The following is a 26,756-nucleotide window of genomic DNA, read 5'->3' as shown; positions in this document are numbered from 1 at the left end:
CGGAGTGACTGTAACTCTGCACCACGGCTGAATTTCGGGGACGTCTTTGAATACTGTGTTTGTGGCCCACTAATACCTATATTAAAGCATCATAAAATAGAATGGCATGGGATCTTTAAGATTTGCTGGTGCTGTGGCGAGGTCTTTTGTGCCGGTTTTAACTTGCAATTGATAGTCGGTGGAGTCAGTCTCTTGTTGACACAAAGTGACTTTTGGTTATTCATGCTTTGCTTGAATTCTGGAATAATTGTGGGGGGGAGTTCATGAGTTTTGGTCAGAATGCCTGATGTAGGCTAATTTTGATGGAATGCGTGTTGTGAATTGAAAACAGCCAGCTCCTGATGTGATACAGCGTTCAGCTGTACAACAAATATATATTTTTCTTTTTCAATCTTGACGACTTTTGTAGTGCTGTGTGTAGCCACACCTTTGACCCTTGATACAACTTAAACACGCAGTTAAATTCCTTTCCTAGTTCCTCTTGTTCATGTTGTTAGCTTAGCCATATCATGTCACGTTGTCAACATTGGATACATGGAGCAGAACATAGTGGGTCATGTGTCCGATTCTTTTTGAAAACGTTTTCTTCATAAAACAGGCCAGACAGATTTTGTATACATTTTATTCCTCAGTAATTAGCTACATGGTTATGCCGTCTTTCATAACCTTTCATTACCGGCAATAAAGAGAGAAAAAAGAGTGCATCCTCATTGTACCCAGCACTTCTAAAAATGCACTTCCGAATGCGTCTCTGTCCCCAGCACATTTCAAACCAAACTGACGCCCTTGGGGAACGGTCATGCTGTTCATCTCGTCAGTCCAACTATTGTTGATGATGGAATAAAGATCTGTTCAACGGTAGCATTAGTGCCAGGCAGACACACAGCAAATTCTAAATTAATTTTTGTCTTGTAGGCCTAATCTCCCCACTTCTGAAATGAGCGAACATCCCCTGCCAGCGCTCGTCCGCTTTCCACTGTGTGCAGATTAAATCGTGCAGAATTCCATTGTGCGATTATCCCTGTTGCGTATGCCCTCACACATTGGGGACACAAAAGGGGACTCATTCATAGTGGATGGTGGAAACCAGGACATTTTAGCATCCCGACAGGCTTTTGCTGGGACTCGGGACACGCAACTCAAAATCGTGACTGTCTCAATCACCAATGACGAATGTCAGTGTAGGACACTACATCGCATGAAACTAAGAAATAATCATATTAATTAATTAAAGTACAATGATAATAGTTTAGGCTAATGCAATATATATGAATGAGCTCATGTCGGAATGGCGGAAGGTTTGGAAAAAAGTAAAGTACCGCCACTCTGACCATGGAAACAGAAATTGTCAGAGTGGAGGGACGTTTGAAAATAATGGACGCCCCGTTTCGGACGTATTTTTATGGTTATGATAGGCCTATATCAGTGGTGCCAACACATTTTCGGCTTGTATTTAGGCTACTTTCAAAATGACCAGGTCAAAATAATGGACCTACATTAAAAAATGCTAAACATATATCAATTTATTACTCTGATGACTTGCATTGAATGGAGTCTGCCAGGGTTAACATAGTCCGAAAGTAGCTGCTGGTAGCTAGTCTCAAGCAGGCTTCCAAATGACCATCAGTCATGGTGGTATGGTATATTTGCACTTCATAATCCTCATGTGGGAAAAGGCAAAAAATAGAGTGCAAAATAATGCAGCCAAGGAGGTAGCACATTTCCTGATTTTTTCTTTGTGAGTTAATTCCCAAATTGTCCATGAGCCCTTAAGCTCTATATCAGCTTGATCAAAATCTCTTCCCTAAACCTCAAATAAATGTAGCGATTGGCTCGAGTAACACAATCTATCCGCACTACCTTTGCGACAGGTATTTCGACAGATGCATAATGCAATGGATCAATTGTATGGCTACGCAGTGGTTATCACATTATAAACAGAATTATGAACAATATTAACAGTAAGCGTAAAGCGAAAAAAACGCAAAAGGCTCATTAGCATGTCACGTAAAAGCTGTTATTTATTCTGTTTCAATAAAACTTTGACGTAGTAAAATTGTTGCTTTAGAAAATACTTCAGCTATCCAAATTTTGAGGACGCACATGGGAAACCTATTGCTTTTTGTTAATCTTTTTTATAATGTGTATTTTCCTCACAACAGCAGATAAATAATAACATTCCAAACATTATCATATATCTACACATTAACAATACCGTGTCCTCTCTTTCATTGTGTGAATTTGGGGCAACATGTGTTTTATATCATGCAAACAAGTTTAGAGCTTGTACACAAACTGAAATATACAGTCATGACAATGGCCAAATACAGTAGTCTATTTCCCTTCTAAAGGTCTTGGTAAATGAATAAAAAACATAAAACATGTTTAAATTTCAATGACGTATGTAACTCCAAATTGTCCTGAAGATCTTCTGAACATGGCACATCAACAGTTTGCAACATACATGTTTCCATCACAATAAATAACTAGCAGCAATTTAAGATCTAGAGAGCAAATGTGTGACACGTCAAATGCGAATCAGAAATCAATACAGAGGCTACTTCTGTTACAACCTGGAACATTTCCCAACCTTCTGAAGCCCAACAGGAGCTGATAATGTGAGCTGACTTCAGTAGAACACATGTGAAAGGTGCAGCTGGACTAAACAGGGCATTGTCCTTCAACATTCACCTAGTTTCATTTAGAGTGTAACATGTATATTCACCATCAGAGTAGGGCTGACCAATACATGTTGATGGAATTGTATCATTATTTATGAAGCCAATGTTTAGCAATCAAACTCCATGAAATCCATTCAAGTTGGACAAGAATGACATCATGACACGCAATTTGGATTCTGTTTTGGAGTGGTTCAGGTCCGTTGACAACCTTTCTTTAGTTTACAAAAAATAAAAAAGGTACCACAATGAAGGATTAGGAATCAAAACTTTATGATTGTTGTAATAAGGGAAAGGTTTGGCATTAAATATCCGTTGCTGTCCGATTAGAAATGTGCAGTCCTAAATGGGTCTTGTAACTTAATTCACCACTTGATTGCTTAATTGACCAGTGTGTTGTTTTGAAGCACAAGTGTAAGGAAGTTTCTGGCCATTTGCAAGGGTTTGTTCAATTCCTCCAACTGATATATACATTAAAACAGATGTTTGAATACAAACGATGTGGGATTGAATGTATTTCAAGAAGCATATGGCACTTTAGGTAAGGTTGGCTTGCCAGTAGATAGAAAGCAGAAACCTGTGAGCAGTAGTGAAACAAAACATGCTTTTGGTAGCAATAAGGAATGTCTGCAGTTAGGAAAATAACATCAACAGCGTTAAGATGAGTCTATCATTGTTAACCTTAGGTTAAGACCCTTTTTGCAGCCCCAAAAATACTTTTTATGGATTCTTAAAAATAACCAACCAGTGGTCAGTTATTTCAATGAAGGTCAGAGATAAACGTAGCCACATTCTTACTAAATGTTCCTTGTGCCTCGGGAAACTAAAAGACCTAATGATGAGGATGCAATGCAGACTGACATCACAGTTACACACATAAACCGTAGAGTGCGAGTGTTATTCAGTCAAAACACAATATTTGTTTTCTGCATCATTTACACATGTACACAGAAATATTTGTGAACAAAACACATATTTTTTTCAGTCAGTAATTCAGCAATGTTATAAACTGCTTACTAATCAGTTTAACAATTACGATTTCACTATCCGTTTAGTATACCAAGTTCGACCGGTCCAGCAAAGAAACCTCAGCTTTGGCTTGGATCATAAACACAACACCTATTGAGCATTTAAATAAAAGATAGCGAAAGGAAGAGAAATAAAGCACAATGGTGGGTGGGCCCTGTGTATCCGTAGCAACCACAGGAGAATAATGGGGTACCAAGCATCCGACATGAAGTGACATCAGTCATGAGGGCGTTGTGTGAAGCGTTGAGCGTGTGAACTCAGGAGCGCACCGGTCCACTTCGCCATAGGGCTGCACATTACTACAGGAAGGATTCAATGGAGAATAAGAAAAAAACGGAAGACAAATAATAATAAATAAGACCATAAAGGCAGAGATCTCCGTACGAGCCAAGGAGCTTTGCCGCTGTGATTTGTTGCACAATTATAACCATACTGCATATTCTACCCCACGTCAAGGTGGACTTTTGGCACAGAGACACGTAGAGCTAGTAAAATACAAAGTCAAACAGGATCAGTCACTTTGTTTTTGTTTTAAATAGATCAGTTGACGAAGAAAGTTAATTGATAGAAAAAAAATATAAACGTCCACGGCTGGACCGCGGCACGTAAAGCACTCGGTTCTTTATCTCGTTCTCAAAACTTTAAAAACAGGCGGACGGAAGCGTGACACAATTGCTCCATTTACAAGCCTTTACATTAATGTTTTCTTCTGCTCCTGGCCGCTGACGCTGTTGTACTACCAAACAAGCATCAAACAAAAAGAGCGCGAAATCAATCAATACAAAAATACATACACAACAAGACAGGTGTTTTCATTGTAATATGGACATGGTTTTATGTACGTATCCAGCCTCAAAAGAAGAGAGGATGTGATAGAATATCAGTCAGGCAGAAGAAAACAACTAAAAATGGTGCTTTAGGACCAATCCTGCTCTTTACAATCTGCAATGATTCAAGCCTCTTCAGGTGCTCAGAGAGGCTTCCGAGAGAGCCATGAGACATACAAAACACATCCTTAAGGAACCATCCCACCAGTGGACCAGCCTCATGAATACCCACCGCTCTTTTCCACGGCACCAATCAGCACAAAGATTCAGTCAAACAGATATCGTACAAACAAGTTACAACAGCCGCCTGCTCCTCCCCCCGGTCCTTCCCCCCCCAGCAGGGCTCCGGGCTGGGTGTGGGTTCATAGGGCGGTGCCTGGAGCGGGGGGGGTCCCTCTGTTATGAAGTGTACCCCGAGGGGGAGGGTTCTAGCTGAGAGCCAATGCAGGGCAAAGGTCGGGCTGGAGCGCCTTATGGCACCTTCGGGACCCCCTCCAACCCCGGGACCCCCTCCAACCCCGGGACCCGCGGGGCTGGACCCGTGCGTCAGTCAAACGGGTCCAAAAGAATAGTGTGTATCGGTGGGCGTGTTTGTTTACTGTGTGTGTGTGTGTGTGTGTGTGTGTGTGTGTGTGTGTGTGTGTGTGTGTGTGTGTGTGTGTGTGTGTGTGTGCGTGTGCTTTGATAGTGCGTCTCTGTTCAGGCGCGTGGCTCCAGCTTGTGTGAGAGCTCAAAGAGAGTCTGCTGATTGTCAATGATGTGCAGGCAGTGGACGCACGCTCGCAACTCCGCACTGTCGCCCCCGGTTACCTCGTTCCCTAAAAGACAACACAAAACACACACACACACACACACACACACACATATACACAATCAGAGATGTATTTCAAAGTGTGCTCCAAATCACCCATCAACACAAGAAAATAAAATCACATGCACGTGTGCGCGCACTGAGGCAGAGGGCATGTGAGGATTGAGGTTCTCATTTTGAAAGAGAAAGTGTCCCTGAAAATGGTTGCTTGGAAACTGAGGGGGAAAGCAGTCGGAGACCACTAGGTTGTGCGGTACAGCCACCTGCCAGCAGAGGGCAGTATATGCAAAGGGATGTATAAGCATGAGCTGGATTGAGGGTACGACCTACCTGGTTGGTCACTTTGGCAGTGGCGAATGAGACGCACCGTGTCGGCTATCATGTGCTGTGAAATAGCAAGGCACGCACTCGCATTAATGTCATAGTTAACTCACGATTAATCGCAAATTATTTTTCTATGCTAAATATCCCTTGATTTTTTTGTCCCATAATTCTTCTCATTTTAATTCTCTTATCAACATGGTGAAGTGCATCGGCTTGCCTTGTGCAAATGATTTTTTATTGATAACAACATTGGCATATACTGATCAAAACAGGACGATACAAAAAAAGAGCCTATAGTGCAATTAAACGACTGCTTTGAACAAATGTCATTTGAACATAGCAGTCAGGCTACTGCTTCTTTGTTTTGAGCCAAAGAAACATTTTTTTTTTTTTTTTTTTTTTTAATAAAATAATTGCGTTAATCGCGCGATAAAATTTTTAACGCCGTTAAAATTGGTTTGCGTTAACTCCGTCAATAACGCGTTTAACTGACAGCTCTAGTAATTATTTATGTATTTTCTTAAATAACCATAGGAAAGCGACTTACCAGCTTCTCAAAGTTGACAAGGTTGTCATGAAATGTCTTGTTTCCCTCGTGGATAAAGGTAATATCTAGAAGGAAAACAAGTGTATTAGGCTATGCTCAACATCAATGTCACATTTGTGTGTATGAGATGAGTGTGTGTGTGTATGAGATGAGTGTGTGTGTGTATGAGATGAGTGTGTGTGTGTATGTATGAGAGTTAGTAAGTGTGTGTGTAATAGACAAGTGTGTGTGTGTGTGTAATAGACAAGTGTGTGTGTGTGTGTAATAGACAAGTGTGTGTGTGTGTGTGTGTGTGTGTGTGTGTGTGTGTGTGTGTGTGTGTGTGTGTGTGTGTGTGTGTGTGTGTGTGTGTGTGTGTGTGTGTGTGTGTGTGTGTACCTTTCAACAAGAGGGGCATGAAGGGGATCTTTGGGGGCTTCATTCTCTTGAAGGCTTCTCTGTAGGCTTTGTGGTTGAGGGAGGGGTCCTGGTGTGTGTGTGTGTGTGGGGGGGGGGGGGGGAGTAGAAAGAGAGAGAGAGTAGTTATGATAGAAAAACAACAGCAAAGACAGTAAGAACTTGTTTAAACAACTGGTTACTAAGACCCAATGCTTGAGCTGCTCGCCCCACGACCCGACCCCGGATAAGCGGATGACGATGAGGATGAGGAGGTTACTAAGACCACTAGAAAGATTATTACCGTTATGAGCTCCAGCTCAGAGAACAGCTTCTTAAACTTCCCTGGACATTTCTGTAAGGAAATGGTAAGAACATGAGATATATAATATAATATAAAGTAATATATTAAAATATGCTAAATAACACACACACACACACACACACACACACACACACACACACACACACACACACACACACACACACACACACACACACACACACACACACACACACACACACACACACACACACACACACACACACACACCTCCCAGGTCTGGTTGAGCCGGCTGACAGAGGCCGTGTTCAGTCCCATTATGATGGCGAAGGCGGAGTTCAAGTTCCTCTGGGCTTTACAGCTGAACACAAGACACATGACACAAAGCAGCCAATCAGAACACTTTGAAAGTCACACATGACAAAAACTAACCAATGACAAAACAATCAGGCCTCGTTTCCTCCGAGCGGTGCGATGCGGTTCGGTACGTCAGGTGCGGCAAGGTTCGCTTAATGCCGCTTCCACCGCCAAAAGTAGTGCAAGGTCCCCAAATAAGCGCACTGAGCCACTCCTATTTGCGGTCCACCTCTGTTTGGGTACCAAGCGGTCTGAAAGGGTGCCGAAAAGGTGGAGCTACACAAGCCGTCCGTTGATTGGTTGACAGAATCGTCACTTCCATGAGACAGAAAAAAAAAAAAAAACAACAGTACCCACATTGTGTTTCTGGACAAGGGCGAAGCAAAACTGAGCTGTCCTGCTCCAAGCCACACCATACCGAACTGCTACGCTCGGTGGAGACGAGGCCTTAGACACTGTGTGCGTGTGCGTGTGTGTGTGTGTGTGTGTGTGTGTGTGTGTGTGTGTGTGTGTGTGTGTGTGTGTGTGTGTGTGTGTGTGTGTGTGTGTGTGTGTGTGTGTGTGTGTGCGCGTCACCCATGTTGATGTGAACCCAGGTGTGTGTTGGTTCTTACTGTGCTGCGATCTTGATGAACTTCTTCAGCAGCTGCACGCGCTTGCTGAGCGACACGCACATGAGCACCTCGGACATCACCCACTGCTGCACCTCGTTGCAGCGCTGCAGCAGGACCGACAGCGCCGCCGTGTGGCCGCTGCGGGGAGGGCGGCTCAGGGTGTAGTACACCAGCTCCTGCTGTGATGGTGGGGAGATGAGAGACTAGATTAGTTCAAGGCACGCAACGTTGAGGATTTTGTGTGCGTGCGTGCGTGCTTAAGTGTGTGTGTTTGTTCGCGTGTGTGTGTTCATTCATTCGTGTTTGTGTGTGTATGTGTGTTCGTGTGTATTTTAGTTCAATTGTGTTTTTATGTGTGCGTGCATGCGTGCGTGTATATATATATATATGTAATATTATAAAGTATTATGCGCATTAAAAAAATAAACCTAATTATGCACACATACAAACACACACACACAAACAAAATAAAAATATAGATGGTCTTCTACGTTATCTAGAGCCACTTAAAAGACCCATCCCAGCATGACAGTCTCTTTAGTGGCGATGAAGAGCTCTTGCCCTGTTGCCACCACTACCCTGGTGGTGGAGCGTTGGTGCAATCCCCAGCAGAGACAGCCCACCACAAATTAGCATTTCCTCAAGCCGGGAGCAGCAGATGTTAGGAATTCAGTCCGATTCATTGGCTGTTTGTTTGATGCTTTCAGCACTATGGTTTGGTTCCGCGACACTATGGTTTGGTTCCCCCCCCCCCGCCTAAGAGACAGCGCCCAGGGAGAGCAGCAGCCACTCTGAGAGGATCTCTGGCCCGACCCTTCTGGAAGACTTCTGCATTTAAATGTATGTATTAAAGCGTAGCCTTGAGGTGTGTGCATAACACACAAGTGGGCCCACGTGCGTGTGTGTGTATATGCAAGTGTGTGTTGTTTTTGGGTATATGCTATGCAAGCTTGTGGGTATATACAGTATGCATGCGTGTATTCAAGTTTCTCTGTGGGCAAGTGTGTATGTATGTGTGTGCATCTGTATACATGTGTGTGTGCGTATGCAAGTGGATAAATGTGTGCGTGCGGCTGTATGTATGCTCGTGTATGCGTGTGTGTATGCATGCGTGTGTGTACGTGCGCATACCTCATGGATGGAGTTGAACAGGCTCCAGTCCAGGTGCGTGAGAGCTGCCGCCACGTCCCAGGTGTTGATCCCCAGGAGACGCACCGCCCTCCTGCCCAGCTCAGCACTGTCTGTGAGAGCGGGCTGCACACACACACACACACACACACACACACACACACACACACACACACACACACACACACACACACACACACACACACACACACACACACACACACACACACACACACACACACACACACACACACACAAGGGTGAGAAAAAATTGCTGATATCCGCACCTCACCACACATGAGAAATAAGAATGCACTCTATCACACACACACACACACACACCGTGTCCCTAGGGGGGGGGGGGCTGGGAAATAAATACACTCAACAATCTATTCCATAGCAGCAATAACCGACTCCCTAAATAGGCCACATGTTCAACACAAGGCTGCGCTCTGTTGGGGATTCAAGACATGGAAACGCACAAAGACACTTATGGAGCAAAATCAAACATGGACGGCACATGCAAACGTATAGAGCAAAGAGAGAGCACTCACAAAACGATATAGCACACACAATCAGACACACACACACACACACACGCACACGCACAGAGACAGAAAATAGAGAGAGAAATCAAACTTATAGGCCACACAGAAACACAGAGTGAAACAAATGCATAAAGAATACACAAACAGAGCAATCACAAGCATATAGAGCAAATAAAAATAGGGCGCTAAAAGAATACAAAGAGCACAAACAAGGGGGTACCGACATATAGAGCAGACCCAAACATAGAAAGCACAAACCAACAAGGAGCACAAATAAACACATAGAGCACACACCAACATATAGAGCAGACACAAATATATATAGAAGACCCAAACAGAGAGACCACGCACACACATAGTGCGCGTAATAACATACAGGACACAGAGAGCCAACACTCACACATACACACATGGATCTGTGATGTAGGAATATATAAATGCATGTGGAAGTAAATGAGACTGCACAGCTGCTCATTGCCCCAGTTTGCCAGCAGCCGCTCAGAAAGTTCAATACAGTTCTCTAAACTTCCTCGTCTTCATCTAATATCAGTCATTAAGTCGTGCCTTCCAGCCAAACAAACTGCTGGGGCCAAAAAACGGGTTTGTTTTGCGGTTTGAAGCGTAACTATTCCCACCATTTCATTATTGCTTTCTTTGCGTGATTCTGAGGTGTCAAAGTTGGACTTTCCCCGAAAGGTACCAAAGACGTTACACTCCCTTATTGAACAACAGATCTGATAAAAGGAAATAATAATATAATCGTTTTCTAACATTGTTTGAACACACGTATTGATGTCTGTTTCAGCTAATGGGAGTGGATGTTATGCCCAGATGGCAAGGCAAGAAAAAGCAATTTATCGCCAACTTAAGCTTCCACCCGTGCATGATCTAGAACATCGATGCACAGATGCATCCGAGCAGAGCGCCGGGGGGCATACCAGGACTTCAGTGAGGTCCTTGCGACAGACTGCCAGTCTGCCTTGAGGGGTGAGAGACTCTGAATACACGCAGTCACTGGGCTGCAGCAGACGACGCTCTGTGGACACAGAGAGAGACAGAGAGAGACAGAGACACAGAGAGAGGGAGCCAGATAGGCCGACAGACAGAGAGAGATAGGGAGAGAGAGAAAAAAAACATTGAGACACAGTCAGTCAGTCAACATGAGACAAGAGTGAAAGAAAAAGAAGGACAAGTCAAAGAGAAAAAGAAGAGAAGAGCAAACCAACAAATACGTATTTCATTGACGTTATCCATCTATATTCTATAACATCAATAACTAACACTGAGGTACCCGGTCAATCTGCAGGTGCGTTGAAAAGTGAGTGAGTGAGTGTGACTGTGTGTGTGTGTGTGTGTGTGACTGTGTGTGTTTGTGTTTGTGTGTGTTTGTGTTTGTGTGTGTGTGTGTGTGTGTGTCAGGGTTGAATCACCTCCAGTGTGCGAGACCACCGCCAGCACCATCTCCTCCTCGGACCGGTCCAGCTTGGATCCCACAATCCTGAGCAGCTCGTTAGCCTCCAGCATGCGGTGGGTGTGCACGCTCAGGTACGAGTCCACGCTCACGTGCACGTGACAAATGACTGAAGGGACAGGAGGGGAAATACCGGTTACTAAAGCAATACACATTACACAGCCTGTAGATGTACACAAATATACGCTACTTTTGCAGCGACACGATGGCAAATTGTCAATATTGTGTGTGTGTAACGCCAATGAGCTGATGATACATTAAATAATAATACATTCAACTTTAATTGCGCTTTTCTAAATACTCGAAGACGCTTTACAAAGTGAACACAAAATTTTATAATTGAATGAGAACGTATAAATAATTAAAAAGACTTAAAATAAAATAAAATTGTTTAAATAAAATAAAAGGTAAAATAGGTAGACAAAACTAGGAATAGTTAAAAGGAAGAAGGGGGAGAAGGGAGGGAGGTTATTTTGTGAAAGCGATCTTGAAAAGGTTGGTTTTGAGGGATTGTTTAAATGATGGGAGTGTGTTTGGATGGTCAATGTAGTTTTAGAAAAACACTCTTTAAGATGGCTGACTAAAAGCACAACAGTTGTTTAAATGCTTGGGTGAGTCCTTGTCTATTGTGCGTCCGTGTGTACGTTCACGGTGATGTCACAGCACACAATTCTTTTAGCTGATAATACATTAACAGGTTTTCCAGTTGCAGCCCAGTCGTCATTTCCCAACGCTTTAAACGCTACAATACTGCATTTTTCTCAAGAGATGGTTCAGCTGGTTAACTGTTTCATTAACATTAAGTCGTCTTTAATTTGGAATAATAAAAGATAATTAAACATGATGCTGGGCCAGGCTTGTAAAACCTATGAAATATATAAACTAAGCACAAAAAGTAAGGAAATTTGTGTTTAGTTGATTATTTCTTTGTGGTAACAATGCTTTTTGGCAATACATCTTATACTGTTGGAAAGCCTGTATATTTCCCTTTCTAATGGTGCTCCATTTGTAAGGAAAATGCACTTGTGGGATGAGCAGCAGAGCTGAGTATGTGGGTTGCGCCCATGAAAAATGTGCCAAATCTTTTCTGCCAATGCCAAACAGCTTATTCTGCCATTGACTCGTTTGGTGTTTGGTGGACTGGATGATTGAAGTTTGAAGAAACAAGACATATTGGCAATTTAACAATTTATTCATTTCACAGACAGGAGCCTCAGTAGCGTGTGGAAGAACCATACACAGCCACAACAGCCTGGCACCTCCTCCTCATGCCGGTCTGGACTCATCACTGAACATAACGTTCCTCCACATGTTCAGGTTCCAGTGTACGTGTTGCCGACACCAGCGCAAACGGGCCTGACGGTGAAGGGCAGTCATGGCAGGACTCCTGGCAGCACTATGAGACCGGAGATTGGCTGCGTGTAGTCTGTTCCGGATTGTCTGGGCAGAGAGCCGTCGGCCATATCATCCTGCAAACCTTGACTGCAAATCTGGAGAAGACAGCCTACGGCACCTAAGTGCTGACAGGTTGATGAAATGGTCTTCTTGGGGTGTCGTCTTCTTGGGATGCCGATTTTGCGGCCTGTCTTTGACATCCCCCGTTATATGGTAATTGGCCTTCAGTTTGGAGAGGGTACTAGGGCTCACTCCAAATAATGCCGCAACATGGTTTTGCGGATCACCAGCTTGAAGTTGCCCTATCGCAAGGGCCCTATCCAGATCAGTCAAACGCGGCATGCCCATTCTTGGAGCAGACACTTACTGACTGTAGCTGTACTTACAGTAGTAGGGCCCATGCTCCCAGGTACTGCCAATCAGGTGTCAATCAGGTACCTGATTGGCAGCACCTGGGGGTACCAGAAGCTCAAAACAAGTGTCAATAGCAACAGCAAAATAACCTGTTTGGCAATGGCAGAGAAGATTTGGCAAATCTTTCATGGGCGCAACACACATACTCAGCGCTACTGCTCATCCCACAAATGCATGTTCCTTACGAATGGGGCACCATTTGAAAGGGAACTAAACAGGCTTTCCAACAGTATACGAGTCATTGCCAAAAAGCATTGTTACCACAGATAAATAATCTACCAAACACAAATTTTCTTACTCTTTTTTTTTTTTAAGTTTATATATTTTCTAGAGACAGAGACCGAAAGGGGGCGAGATAGGAGGGTTAATATTGAGCGTGGTGGCCTCCTTGCCTCTCACCTTCTCTGTGTTCACTCTTTGGGCTTCTGAGCTGCACACAGTTCTCCTTCAAACTCAACTGCTGGTGTAGAGCCTTAGTCTGAGAGACAGAGACAGAGACAGAGACAGAGAGAGAGAGAGCGAGAGAAACATTTTCAATCATCTAATGCTACAGTTTTCGTGAAAATAATCGATAGATCTTAATAGATGATATATCACTTAAAAAGTGTTTAGGTCTGGATGGTATTATATCACTCACCTTCTGAGATGGAGGGCAGTCATCCACCGTGCTGTAAAGACAACACACACACACACACACACACACACACAGGAGATGCATAAGAAACATGAGCCACTGCACCACTCACACAATATCTACAGACGCTCATGCAGTCCACAAAATCAATCACACTTGTAAACAGCAAGATTCTTGCACACGCATACAATATCAATCACCCTTTTAATCACACAACACAATATTAACATTTGCTAAATAATCACACACAAAATATGAATCTCACACACACACACACATAATATTAACATTCGCTAAATAATCACACACAAAATAACAATCTCACACACACACACTCACTGTCTGCGGCGCAGCAGCTTCTGAAACTCCTTCAGGTCTTTCTCCAGAGTAGGGAACTCATAGAGGTCCTCTAACACACACCTGTACAGAGTCTACACACACACACACACACACACACACACACACACACACACACACAGACTTGAATCAATGCATTAACAAATAACGTGCTACAGATTACAGGCCTGGCATTACAGTTCATCTGTTGATCTGAATCCTTTCAGTAATGCGTTTAAAAATGTTGGCCTTTTTAGGCCTTTTTTTTCAGAGAACCACGTGTATTTTAGCATCCATCAAAACTTGTGGGTGCATCCGCACACATATTCACATGTATGCACACATATTCTATCTGTAAATTCCACGTTTGTGTGTATTTTGGTGGATGCTTTTCTAATCTGATGCATGGAAGAATACCAACGGCTGCATCCATTCTTAGCTAGGGCCGCCCCGATGGAAACCCTTCGCTCTGGGCCTGTTAACGCCAGACGCCCCTAACAGAGCCAGACAGTACCGCTTCTAACCAGTTTGATGCCAGGGCCTTTATAATGCCTTGTCATCGTGTCGCTGCTGTGGCCACAGATTGATATCCACCATGGTGGAAAGGATATTTTTCACTCCATGTCATCCACACAGACAGACAGACACATGACCATCTGTAACGTTGGATGTTTCATTGTTTTTCGGGGGACGATTCAGAGTAGGGAGGGATGGTTTAAGGAGAGGGAAGGCAGACCACTGTAGACCAGTGTTAACCAGCCCGAGTGAATTGACAGGGAGGAATAAGGCGACACGTATAATCCACACCGCAGCCAACACACACGGAGCGCTGTGTGTCTTTGTGTGCAGCTATGTCGTTGTGCTTATGCACCAAAGAAAAATCTAATCAGAATGACTGAAGGAAGGTGATGACATAACTGTCAGGGGATACGAGTGTGGCTATTTGTCCGATCCAACACACACACACACACACACACACACACAGAGCTTATCACCGTCATTGACCCACTGAGGCTCCCCGTCCCCATCCATCTGTTACTAGGCAACCATCACCTGGGTTACACTTGGCGATACCCAATGCCAACCCTCACATGTGGGCTGCCATGGCGACCCGCGCAGCAGAGCAAGGAATGAGGCATCATAAGAGTTTGCACGACACATGCATGCACATGGGTGCACGTGCACGCTCATGTGTCTGGGCTCTTGGTTGTCACAAGGATTCAATATCCGACTGATGCAGCCATGTGTAAAGAAAGGGGACGGAAGAAAGAGCATTGAGGGGGCTGCCTTTGAAGAGTCAGTCAGTCAGTTGGGGGGGGGGGGGGGGGGGGAAGAGAGAGAGAGAGAGAGAGAGAGAGAGAGAGAGAGACTGGGGCCAATCAGTCAGAGGGAGAGCGAGAGGGATGCAAGGCTGTTGAGTGACCCTATGAAGGCCTGAAAGGCCTTGGTTCAGTTCCTCCTTGTTTCATTCTCATTGGACATGACAGCAGAGCCAATAAAAAGAAAAGAGAGAGAGAGAGAGACCTCGGGCTGGACAGAGATAGAGAGCTAGAGCTGCAGAAGAGACATTTGACGGTCAATAATTAAACGTCTGGCTCAGAAGAAGAACAATGATAAAAGATGAATGATAAGGCAGAAGCATCGGGACGATGTGAGGGCGCCGAGACCACCGAGACAAACGGATCAGTTGCTGTGGGCAACAATGACAGAGCCCATCCACCTCGGGGCTTTAGGAACCTTCATGAACACCGATGGTCAGAGAGCCTCCATCGGAATAACCTCCCACGTTATCGGTTAGAGGCGACGTGGTCCGACACAGCTCCGCCGCCTTCAAACCCCCAGGTCTATCACCTCATTGGACGCAGTCGACGTCCAATCAGACTCCTCCCTAGGGATCTCCGTCAACGTGGGGGGTTTGGGGGGATAACCGACGCTATGAACCACATAACACAAGCGTATAGCGTATTGCACTCTCTCCTGACAGAGCCACCCTCATCATCATCACGCTGTCTGCTAATGGACATCAAATGAATTATTCACCAGAACAGATCATATCGTCACATTTATCCCCTAACGAGGCACGTGGTGACACCTGGGCTGTTACCTTCATGAAACCCTTGACATGCTCCTCGTCCCGGAGGAAGTCCTTGTTTAGCCGGCTCCAGTGAGACACCAGCTGCAGTACCTTGCGCTTCCTGAAGAGGGCGTCCTTCCCTTCCTCCTGACCCCTGCAGCGCACACTGCTGTAGGTGAGACCAGTCAAGGAGGCAGCAGAGCAGCAGGTGGTTTGAAGAAGGGGAGTTGATGGGGGTGTGTGTGTGTGTGTGTGTGTGTGTGTGTGTGTGTGTGTGTGTGTGTGTGTGTGTGTGTGTGTGTGTGTGTGTGTGTGTGTGTGTGTGTGTGTGTGTGTGTGTGTGTGTGTGTGTGTGTGTGTGTGTGTGTGTGTGTGTGTGTGTGTGTGTGTGTGCGCTTACGTGCTTGTGTGTTGGATGTGTACGCTTACGTGCGTGCGTGTGTGTTGGGTGTGTGTGTGTATATATGTGCCACGTGTGTGTGTGTGTGTGTGCACGTGCGTGGATTCGTGCGGGTGAGTGAGTGTGAGTGTGTGTGCGTGTGTGGATGTGTGCGTGCGTCTTTCTGTGTTTTCTGCATGGTTAAGGATATTGGCCAAGCAGCGCCTGGCAGAGGTCGCTGGTGGACATGAAGACCAGGTACGTCAGCAGGAAGTCATCCAGCAGCACCTCTGGAACACAGGAAGCCAAACAAATGAAGGACAGCTGCAGTAGTAGGTGGCTGATGTTGAGGCTTTTATCCAACGCATCATTAACTGATTGAGGGCATCCATTCTTAGCATGGCTAATCATCAGTGGTTTTCTCAGATGTACACCAGCAAATTAATACAGAGAGATATTATTATATCATATATATAAGGGCGGCATTGGGTCAGGATGTTGAGAGGTTAACGGGCAATCGGGAGCTTGCTAGTTCAAGTGTCGAGGTGTCCCTGAGCCCCACTGCTCGGGTGTGTGTATGTGTATATGAATGGGTAGATGTTAGGAAATAATTGTAAAGTGGTATGAGTGGCCACCGGTTATGAGGGTGCACTCACACTAGGCCATCTGGCCGTGGCCGTGGCCGTTTTAGCACCTAACCTTGCTCAAATCTGAGGGTGGCCAGTCTGGCCAGGCCGAGCCAATTTGGCCACTTGGGAGAGGTGTGCTGCTACGGCACGGGCCGCTACGGTACAGATGCTAATGAGCCGACACGCGCACACGCACGGCTACGCAAGCTGAGCTGGATGACGTATAGTCCATGTGACGACCATGGACATAATAAAGGCGACGAGCCTTCTTTCCCATTAAACGGTAAACATATATCCAAATAAGCAACAGACTCAGCAAACTGCGAAGTGTGTTCTGTGTGTTGTTGTCCATTGTTGTTAGAACTCTGACTGGCGGCAGACTTCATTATGGTCCATGCAGCGGACGCTTGGTGATGACGTGTTACTAACGACGTGATGACGTATGTTCAAGAGTCTACCGTGGCCAGGCCACAGTTGCGACGCCCAACGGCTACGGCCAGATGGCCTAGTGTGAGTGCAGGCCAGAGAACAATGGGGCCATTTGAGGTGTTAGACCCTGCTCATCTCACTAGTTAAGAAAGTTGTACAAGAAGTACATATTAATGAGCATGAGAGTTGCCTTGCCCGTTGTCTGCCACTGTGTGTGTCTGCCACTGTGCGTGTTCGTGTGTAGGCGTCTTTGCTCAGCAGGTGGTCAATGGGTTAGAACCAAATATAAACAGCCCTGAGGCAGATGGGTAATGAGCCATTGTTAGTAGGGGGGGGAAACCCGGAGCAGTCACAATCCCACTTTTTATCTTTCTTTCTCCGGGAAAACATGTGACCCAAATATGGATCTCCTGGGCAGGGGATGCAAGGGGAATCAATTATACATGAGCGAGCAACGGCCCAGCCATCAATAATAGATTAACCATCTCCTCTTTAGTGAGGAGAAAACACTGCTTTTGCTCCCAAAGGCTGAGGGCCCGTGCTCACAACCCACTGGCCCCTTTGCTCACTGGCTCCCTGTCGCATACTACGCATCCTTCACTTCTCTGACTCTCATTCCCATTGTAATGCTTCAAGGCGCCCCCCTCTCCCTCCAGCTCCCTCTCTTGCTCTCTAATCAAGGGATAACTCGTTTTCTCTCCAACTCAACCTCCTCTCATTTCATTTTGACCCCCCACATCCTCGCCTTTTTCCCTGTTTTCTTCTTTTGCTCCTTCAGTTCTCCCCTCTGCTCTCCTTTCTCTTCTCTCACCTCCCCCCTCCCCTCTCCCTCCTTTCCTCCCTCTCCTCCTCTCTCTTCTCCTTTCCCCCCTCCCCTCTCCACACCCAACCTTCCTCCCCTCTCCTCTCCCAACCTCCCTCCCCTCTCCCTCTCCCCTCCCATCCTTCCTCCTCTCTACACCCTCTTCCCTCTCCTCTCCTCTCCCCTCTCTCTACCCTCCCCTCTCCTCCCCCCTCCCCTTTCATCTCTCCCTCCCTCCCCTCTCACCACCACCCTCTCCTCTCCCCTCCTCTCCTCCCCTCCCCTCCCTCCCCTCTCCTCCTCTCACCTCCTCCCTCTCCTCTCACTACCACCCTCTCCCCTCCTCTCCTCCCCTCTCCTCTCATCCCTCCCCTCTCATCCCCTCCCTCTCCTCTCCCCTCTCTCCTCCCTCCCCTCACCTCCTCCCTCTCCTCCCCTTTCCCCTCTTCTCCTCCCTTCTAATCCCTCCCCTCTCATCTCCTCCCTCTCCATCATAATAAACATCCATTTTCATCTTCAACAGCTCGCCCTCTGTGTCCGCTAGTCGGGCGGCACGTACAAAGTCAGATGCGCTCACGTGTGTAACGTCTCTCTCTCTCTCTCTCTCTCTGATGAATAACACATAGTGGTGTGACCTTGGAGACTATACCGTTGTATCACTAGTGATATAGGGTTGAGAGAGTGCGAGAGGTACTCAGCTCAAGGTGAGGTTACGGCGGCTGAACTAATCATAGTAATCAGCGGTGGGCTGGGTTTTGGTCCACTGTTGAGTGTTGGTAGCAGCGATGGAGAATAGGGGATATGTTGGATGAGGATGTTTAATCTCTCCATGGTCTCTCTCTCTCCCGCTCCTTATCCCTCTCTCTCTCTCTCTTTTTTCTTCCTGTTCAACATAAAGTACAGCTAACCCCCGGTAAAACGGCCGGCTGATTTACTACACATCCCTAGAGGGGCCGCACACACACACACAATTATTAATATGCAGACACGCTTAGAAGTGCAGACAACGGCGATCAAACTTGCAAACTCGCTTTATCCCCCGCTGTGATTTCATTTTTGTTCGTCGAGTGAGTAAGGAAGTGAGCCAACTGGCAGAACGCCTCCCGGTTAACCTGAGAACACTGAACTCATTGACAAAGCGGGGGGGGAGTGTAGCCCTGTTTGATGTAGGAGGTGCGGTCGTACCGTCAGGCAGGTCTGGGCAGCCCCAGGGAAGCCTCCGTGCTCCTCATTAGAGGAACCTAAAGCTCTGAACGCCCCGCATGTTTTCCTGCCTGTCCCGACTAAACGCTCGCAGACCAGCGCGCACGCACGCACACACACACACACACACACACACACACACACACACACACACACACACACACACACACACACACACACACACACACACACACACACACACACACACACACACACACACACACACACACAGCTATTAGCTCTCGTCTGTGAGTAAATAATATATATACATAAATGCAAATGTCCCACTATACACTCGCGTCAACCCTGCAGACACATGCAGGTACATGCACACACACATGCACACAGTTCAACATGGCCAGTGATGCTTTCGGTACAGAGCTTTTTGTGTAAGCCCAGCGTACACGGCAGGGGTGGGGGTGTGGGGGGGGGGGTGAATGGAAGGAAACACGACGGCTCAGGGCTCTGCAGGAACACGAAGCGTTGCACTGGAGGAGACATTCCTGGGAGTCAGTGGATCAGCAGATCAGCGGATGCATGGTTCACAGATAGCTGTGGTCAACCATTAAGAGAGAGCGAGCGGCTTATCCCCCACATGACTTCACACACACACACACACCCTCCTCTCTCTCCATAGCCACTCAGACGAGGGGCATCAGGATGCAGGAATACTCTTTCCGGAAGAGCGTCCCGTTCATGGATGTGTGTTGGGAAAAACTGTTCAGACCATGGGCTTTGCAAATGTACACACAACCTACGTTTGTCTGTGTTACAAGTCTCAAAAGTGTTTATTATTTTTTGTGTTAGTGTTTTTACGAGCGAGAGTGACAGAGACACAGAGAGCGAGAGGGAGAGAGATCAATGTGATAGTGGTGTGTGTGTTACTCACCGCTGTCCCGGCTCTCGGGCGCTCCTCGCTCCTCATCCAGCCGCAGGTCGCTCAGCAGGTGCTCCAGGATCTTCAGGGGCGTCCCGGACACCACTACATACCTGCAGGGTGAAGCACCGCCACAGCACTCGTCAGCCACAGGCCAACCACCGCCACCGCCGCCAACGCCAACACCGCAGTCGCTCCTGCCCTCTCCCCCAAAATTGTCCACTTCCTCCTCGTCGATGAAGCGCAGGTAGGGGACGTCGAAGGTGGGCAACACTGAAGAACCGTCGATACCCCCTTCCTCCCCATCATAATCATCATCATCAGCCTCAGTGCCATCACTGTCATCGTCATCGTCGTCATCGTCGCCGATGTGATCCACCGCCTCCGCCTCGGCGAGCGTGGCGGGCCGGGTGCTCTGCTTCATGACGCTTTACTACCGGATGGCTGCTACCCCCCTTCTCCAACACCCCCCGCGGGGCCCGAGCCCAGTGCTCCCCCCCCACCCACCACCACCTCCACATCTACAACCCAATGTTAACCCAGTTGAGGTAGGGCCGTCGCGTCTGTCAGGTCGCCTCCGGCGCAGCTAAAGGTCTGACTCCGTGACAGCGCCGAACGCAGCGAGAGAACTGGCTGTTCCTGACGATATAACACATCCACACACACGCAAACATCCTCCTTAACTTCCTTGTCAGTGACACTCCCTCTATGGTGCTCGGGGCACAGCAGCACACAAAAACAAACCCGCCCAAACACACACACATACACACACAAATACACAAAATAACACATGGACATGCCTCTTTAAAGGAAATGTGCAGAACACATCCCTGGTCTGTGTGTAGGGGCACGTGTGCTAGAATACACTGAATAATCATTTAAGCACACACTGGAAACCTTTTAACCAGCATGGCCAACAGCAGGGCTGGCATCTTGGTTTCTGCTGGGAAACAAGAAAACGATTCTCCCTCTTCACTCAACCGCAGCCCAGAGCCGGGCGCTAAAGCGTACATTGTCTTCTTGCAAATGATCTCTCTCTCTCTTCCACGCTCTCTCTCTCTTTCTCCCTCTCTCTCAGATACACTGAAACACACAAACAACAAGGCATACACACACGCATACATTCAACTGAAAACACACGCATCGGCACAATCACGACGTGACAGGATAATTTATGCTTTTCTGGTTTTGCGTGTGTGTGATAGTATGATAAGGGAGTGTGTGTGTGTGAGGGTGTATGTGTGTGAGTGAATAGTTGTGTGGTGGGGCTGGAGAGAGGGAGGGAGAGAGACAATTGGCAGACTGGAGGCGCTAGGCGGGCTCACCTCCTGTCACCGTCCTCCTCCCTGGCCCCGCCCCCTGAAGAGGTGGGAGAGGGGCGGTCAGACGGGGACGTAACCGTTGACGATACCCTCTGCAGCACCAGGACGTCCCGCCCCCTCTCCTTCAGACACACCCTCCCCACCGCCTCCTGAGAGAGAGACAGAGAGACGGAGAGACGAAGAGACACAGACACAGAGAGAACGTTTTGTTAAAGATCTCCCATTATTCTACTTTTCTGGTCATCGTTTCTTATTAGTGACTCCTATAGAGCATCCTGACACGAATCACAGCACAAAAAACTATGTTAATTTTCGGGAAACTGCATTCTCTGTCAACACTCGGCTTTGTCCTCCTCCGCCCCCTCGCCCCCCTCCTGCCAACCCCACTCCGTTGCAGGGGCGATTCTAGGGAGTGTGGGGGCCCTAGGCAGAGGATTGTTGACGGGGGGGGGGGGGGGGGGGTATGGAGCGATTGTTGACGGGGGGGGGGGGGGCCCCCTAGTAGTGGCCCGGGGCCCCAAGCAATTGCGGGGCCCCAGGCAATTGCCTGGTATGCCTAATGGGATGCAGCGCCTCTGCTCCGTTGTGATTGGTTACCTTCCGGAAGAGCATGTTGCAGCATTACCATACATGGAAAATCAGGATTGTTCTACGTAGATAAATCCCGGAAATTTGAACAAGTGAATGGCGACCGGTGTCCCTAGTGTTTAGCGCTCTGCACAGCCAGACGGTCAGCAGGGTATACATCTAAATGCATGTATGCCATTATATGACACTTTGGTATGGTTAAACATGACTATAAATCATTTTAACAACGTTTATAGGTCATAAAAGTCAAAAAAGTATAATGGGTGCTCTTTAAGGGTCCGACCGAAGTTCCTGTTTTTGCTAGGATATTTATTTTAGGATGCAAAACATTCCGAAATCTGATATTATCTGTGAATATATGTATACATATACAGCCTCTATATATTTATTTAACTTTTATTCAGAAAATAATTAACACGTTTTAAGTACACTGCTCCTAACAACACAATCAAATATATTCATAAGAAATCAAAAATTTTAAATACTAAATAAACTTAAATGAATTGGTTTGAACAGATTCAACAATTAACTAGTGTTTAGCGCTCAGCACAGCCACCCCAGACGCTCACCAGGCCGGGTATACGTCTAATTGCATGTACGTCATTATTTGAGACTTTAGTATGGTTAAAGATGACTATAAATCATTATAACAACGTTTATAGGTCATAATAGTCTAAAAAGCATAATAGGTGCTTTTTAATTGACAAACATACTAAGAAACACCTCAACAGTCAGGCATCGGCACAGGACAAGAAGGGTGATTTCGAGGGGCAGGTATACTTCCGACCAACACCAAAACAACAACTTAATGGTGTATCCGATCATTATAATTACTCCTAACCACAGGACTCAACAATATCATTACTAGCATCCAGAGGGCGGTATCCTGCACGCTAATGCCCCACGCGCAGTAGAGCCTACTGCTGGCTGAGCACAGTGACGGAAAGCTCTGTGCCGTTGGGTGTGTCAGCGTATGAGCTTTGAGAGGAACACAAACGCCAGATTTTGAATGCATAGGAATACAGTTAGACTATCACATACGAAAGTGAATGCATGGACCAGATCCAGCTTGCACACACACACAGAGGAGTTGAATGGAGAAAGGGCAGAACGGAGTAAGAAAGGATTAATGCACAGACAGAGAGGACACACACACACACAGAGACGGGGAGATAGAAACAGAGAAGGCTAGAGCGATCAGATGATGAAAGAGGAATCCCATCAGAGAAGAGATGAAGAGATCTATTTTGTGCACCTGCTACTCCCGCCACCCTCCCCCCCCTGAACCGTCAGTCACTGACTGCATACCATAAACAGGAAGCTCATCACCTTGAAGACAGGCCTGCACATCTGAGCACACACAAAAATATCAATTTTGATGTGTGAAGGACTATAACAACATAATTGCAGGAAATTAATTGAGGAATAGCACGCTCAATTGAAAACAAAGCAACCAACAGTTATTTTCAGCCACATTTTTATAAACTAGAATCTGGGATACCAGTGGGACATGAGAATGAGCCTTGGGCAAGCAAAGACCAAACGGAATGGATGCATGTGCGCCCCCTGTGTGTGTAAACATGCTCTGATGACTCATAGTGTGGTGGCCTGTGCAGGTGTTCAATTCAGGTGAATCCTTCGTCTCTAGCCATAAGGCCTTTGGTTGGTGTGGGTGTGTATAGTAAGAGGTTGGAGTTATGTCAGGGATTCGCCGAATTAAAATCACTATTTTTATTTATTTTTTTTACTCCAATGACAGTAGGTCCCGACTGATATATCGGTTAGCCAATCATATTGGATGATATTTGGGTTCCAAAGATCTATTAGTATTGGTGGAAATGGGCTAAAAGGCTGATAGTCTCCTTAAATAGCCCATACTAAACCAAGTCATCTACAGGCGGTAGTCCTGCCCTACCCTGTTCCTTCACAGCGCCACCATCTCGGCTACAGTTTGGAGAGGGGGATTGTGGCGATGCAGACATTTAGCCTAGTTGATGTTGAGGATTTTTTACCACTACAATTCTGAAACAGTTTGGGCAAAACACGTTTTATTTGAATACCGCTTCAAAAAGAAAAACGACCCAATCACAAGTAAGGGCTGTGTGGAGGAAATCAGGGGTTAATAGAGCCACTCTCAGTCCGGGTACGACTCTGTTAAGGCAGAGCTTCAATGTTAAGAGGGCCACACACCAGACGAGCGACCGAGCGCCGTGAATGACAGCTTTGTACGGTAGTAAGGACAACACACAGCCTCATATTAGATTTTAGGTGTTGTTCTGTGACTTAATGAGTGGTAATGGATAAAGGTTCAGCGCTGGAGGTTACTGCAGAGCTGTATGGCAGCGCTGTTGTGAGCGCTCTCAATGGACACACCACCCACTAAAGTCCCAATCAAGACCAATGGCCTTCAACGTTTGGGAGTACGGTACTTCAAATGACATTAAAGGTGGTTTGTATCATTTCCAGCTAAGCCTACATCGGTGGACTGCTGTGGTCGGACAGAGCCCAATCTAAAACTAAATGAAGGTACAAGTATTCTCGTCCCTCCCCAAAGTCAGTCGAAAAGCAATCCTCTCTTTGAGTCCTCCTCACATAAAACTTTGCTCCCGCTTCTCAAAATCCAGGGATTTGAACCATCTCATTATCTTAATCCCAAAAGTGTATCAAATCCCTATGAAAAGTCTAAGGAAAACTCCTCGCGTATAACACTCCAAGTACGTCATCCTCGATCCGACAAGATTGTCGCTTCAGAACCAGTTGGAACAAAAGGAGTATTCCTGATGAGCCCCATATCGTGGTGGCAGCCACGTGGCCGCTGCCTCAATGCCTCTACCTGTGATGGGGTTGGGGCACACTGTGTTGCACTAGGTTGGGCGGTGTGTTCTCCAGCAGGTGGAAAACGCACTCAACATCGGTCGCAGCTTTAAACTTTCAGGCTTTTTTGGCCTGTTCTTCAAATGCTGTGAAGTAGAAAGGATTTCAAATTCCGAGGAAACAATCAGGCGGTTTCTGCTAGTTGTACTTCATACGAGTCCAGTCGATGCAGTGGGTCAGAGTGGGGGAAATGCATTGGACACTGACTGGACAGAGTGCCTGTGTTTTTGGTAAAAAGAGCAGTGTATTTAAAACATTAATTATTTTCTGAATAAAAGCTAAATAAATATATAGAGGCTGTATATATGTATACATATATCCACAGATAATATCAGATTTCGGAATGTTTTGCATCCTAAAATAAATATCCTAGCAAAAACAGGAACTTCGGTCGGATCCTTAAAGAACACCCATTATACTTTTTCGACTTTTATGACCTATAAACGTTGTTAAAATGATCCATAGTCATGTTTAACCATACCAAAGTGTCAAATAATGACAAATGCATTTAGACGTATACCCTGCTGACCTTCTGGGGTGGCTGTGCAGAGCGCTAAACACTAGGGACACCGGTCGCGATTCACTTGTTCAAATTTCCGGGATTTATCTACGTAGAACAATCCGGATTTTCCATGTATGGTAATGCTGCAACATGCTCTTCCGGAAGGTAACCAATCACAACGGAGTGGGGTTGGCAGGAGGGGGGTGGAGAAGGACGAAGCCGAGTGTTGACAGAGAATGAGGAAAGCGCCCAGTCCAGATGAGAGGAAGAGTTTCCCGAAAATCGACATTGTTTTTTGTGCTGTGATTCTTGTCAGGTTGCTCTATAGGTGTCATTTATAAGAAATGAAGACCAGAAAAGTAGTATAATAGGAGGTCTTTAAAGAACAGCCATTTATTCCATGGATTAACTCTTCACAAGCCAGACGTGAAAACCCTGAAAGAAATCTTCACGTTCTGAGGAGGCTTCCTCCATCTTTCATCTCAAACTCTTTCCAATTAAAAGTCTCCCAACATATTGCGGTTGGCCCTCCTGCTTGTTAGGGCAAGGTGAGACGCAGCGACTAATGGAAATCCCGACATTCTTCCCCTAATCCAAACAAACTTCACCCAAGAGGGGTAAACACGCAGCTGTAGAACTCTGCCTTATTCTGATTTAATTATAGATGGTCAAACTCTGAGGGTTAATCTGAGTAGGGGAAGAGACTCTTCTGTGTATCCAGGGGTTGACTTGTGCTCATCAGGCCTTGACATTTAAGCGCTGACTGTGGGGACCAGGGAAGCCCTTTCTTTTTGCTACAGAGGGAAACGTACACCGAATCCGATTTATTTTACTTTGACGCGGTGACCTTTGCAGGCTTTGTGATTCAAACAATGAGGGCTTAACAAGCTATACAATGCAATATTTCAGTGTAACTACCCACAATGCACTGCCTAGTGCTACGCCTACAGTAAACATGTTTTAACGTGATTCATAGCGGAATTAAGAATTTTATACGGAACAGTAAAAGAGACTAAACAGACCCAAGTAACGTGTTAAAGAAGCATGTGAAACTGTATCTATGTATATGTGCATGTGTGTGTCTTTGAAGTGGATCAGGTCGGCTGCAGTCCATCTATGGCGTGTCTATGTTCCCTCGCAGACCCCTCCTTTCTCAGACCCCCAGACAAAACACCAGTGGACCAAGATGGGTTATCAGACTCATTATGAAGCTCAAGCAGCAGCAGCACCACCACCACCACTGCAATAACATACCCACAACACAGCTCCCTGCCATGGGGAGAACATGTGCCAGATCCCTGATAGG

The 26,756-nt window shown here is 46.2% G+C and overlaps 1 protein-coding gene across 1 annotated transcript in view; it reads right to left on the bottom strand.

Annotated features, from left to right (window-relative positions):
- Positions 1 to 469: 469 nt before the first annotated feature.
- rapgef5a (Rap guanine nucleotide exchange factor (GEF) 5a) overlaps positions 470 to 26,756 on the bottom strand; it is a 45,056-nt gene continuing 18,769 nt past the window's right edge. Inside the window, exons 11-27 of the mRNA XM_056582860.1 lie at positions 21,490 to 21,635; positions 20,177 to 20,277; positions 16,436 to 16,514; positions 15,876 to 16,020; positions 13,775 to 13,866; positions 13,439 to 13,469; positions 13,201 to 13,279; positions 10,952 to 11,101; positions 10,460 to 10,557; positions 8,977 to 9,099; positions 7,846 to 8,024; positions 7,145 to 7,235; positions 6,896 to 6,946; positions 6,595 to 6,682; positions 6,217 to 6,281; positions 5,676 to 5,730; positions 470 to 5,352 (exon numbers count right to left, since the gene is read on the bottom strand). Of these exons, the coding sequence (XP_056438835.1) occupies positions 5,234 to 5,352; positions 5,676 to 5,730; positions 6,217 to 6,281; positions 6,595 to 6,682; positions 6,896 to 6,946; positions 7,145 to 7,235; positions 7,846 to 8,024; positions 8,977 to 9,099; positions 10,460 to 10,557; positions 10,952 to 11,101; positions 13,201 to 13,279; positions 13,439 to 13,469; positions 13,775 to 13,866; positions 15,876 to 16,020; positions 16,436 to 16,514; positions 20,177 to 20,277; positions 21,490 to 21,635 (1,692 nt within the window). The 3' untranslated portion in view covers positions 470 to 5,233. The remainder of the gene's footprint in view (positions 5,353 to 5,675; positions 5,731 to 6,216; positions 6,282 to 6,594; positions 6,683 to 6,895; positions 6,947 to 7,144; positions 7,236 to 7,845; positions 8,025 to 8,976; positions 9,100 to 10,459; positions 10,558 to 10,951; positions 11,102 to 13,200; positions 13,280 to 13,438; positions 13,470 to 13,774; positions 13,867 to 15,875; positions 16,021 to 16,435; positions 16,515 to 20,176; positions 20,278 to 21,489; positions 21,636 to 26,756) is intronic.

This window comes from Gadus chalcogrammus, chromosome 22, assembly GCF_026213295.1.
Source record: "Gadus chalcogrammus isolate NIFS_2021 chromosome 22, NIFS_Gcha_1.0, whole genome shotgun sequence".
NCBI lineage: Eukaryota > Metazoa > Chordata > Actinopteri > Gadiformes > Gadidae > Gadus > Gadus chalcogrammus.
The sequence above is the reverse complement of the archived record's forward strand: the minus strand, read 5'-3'. Positions and strand labels throughout refer to the sequence as shown.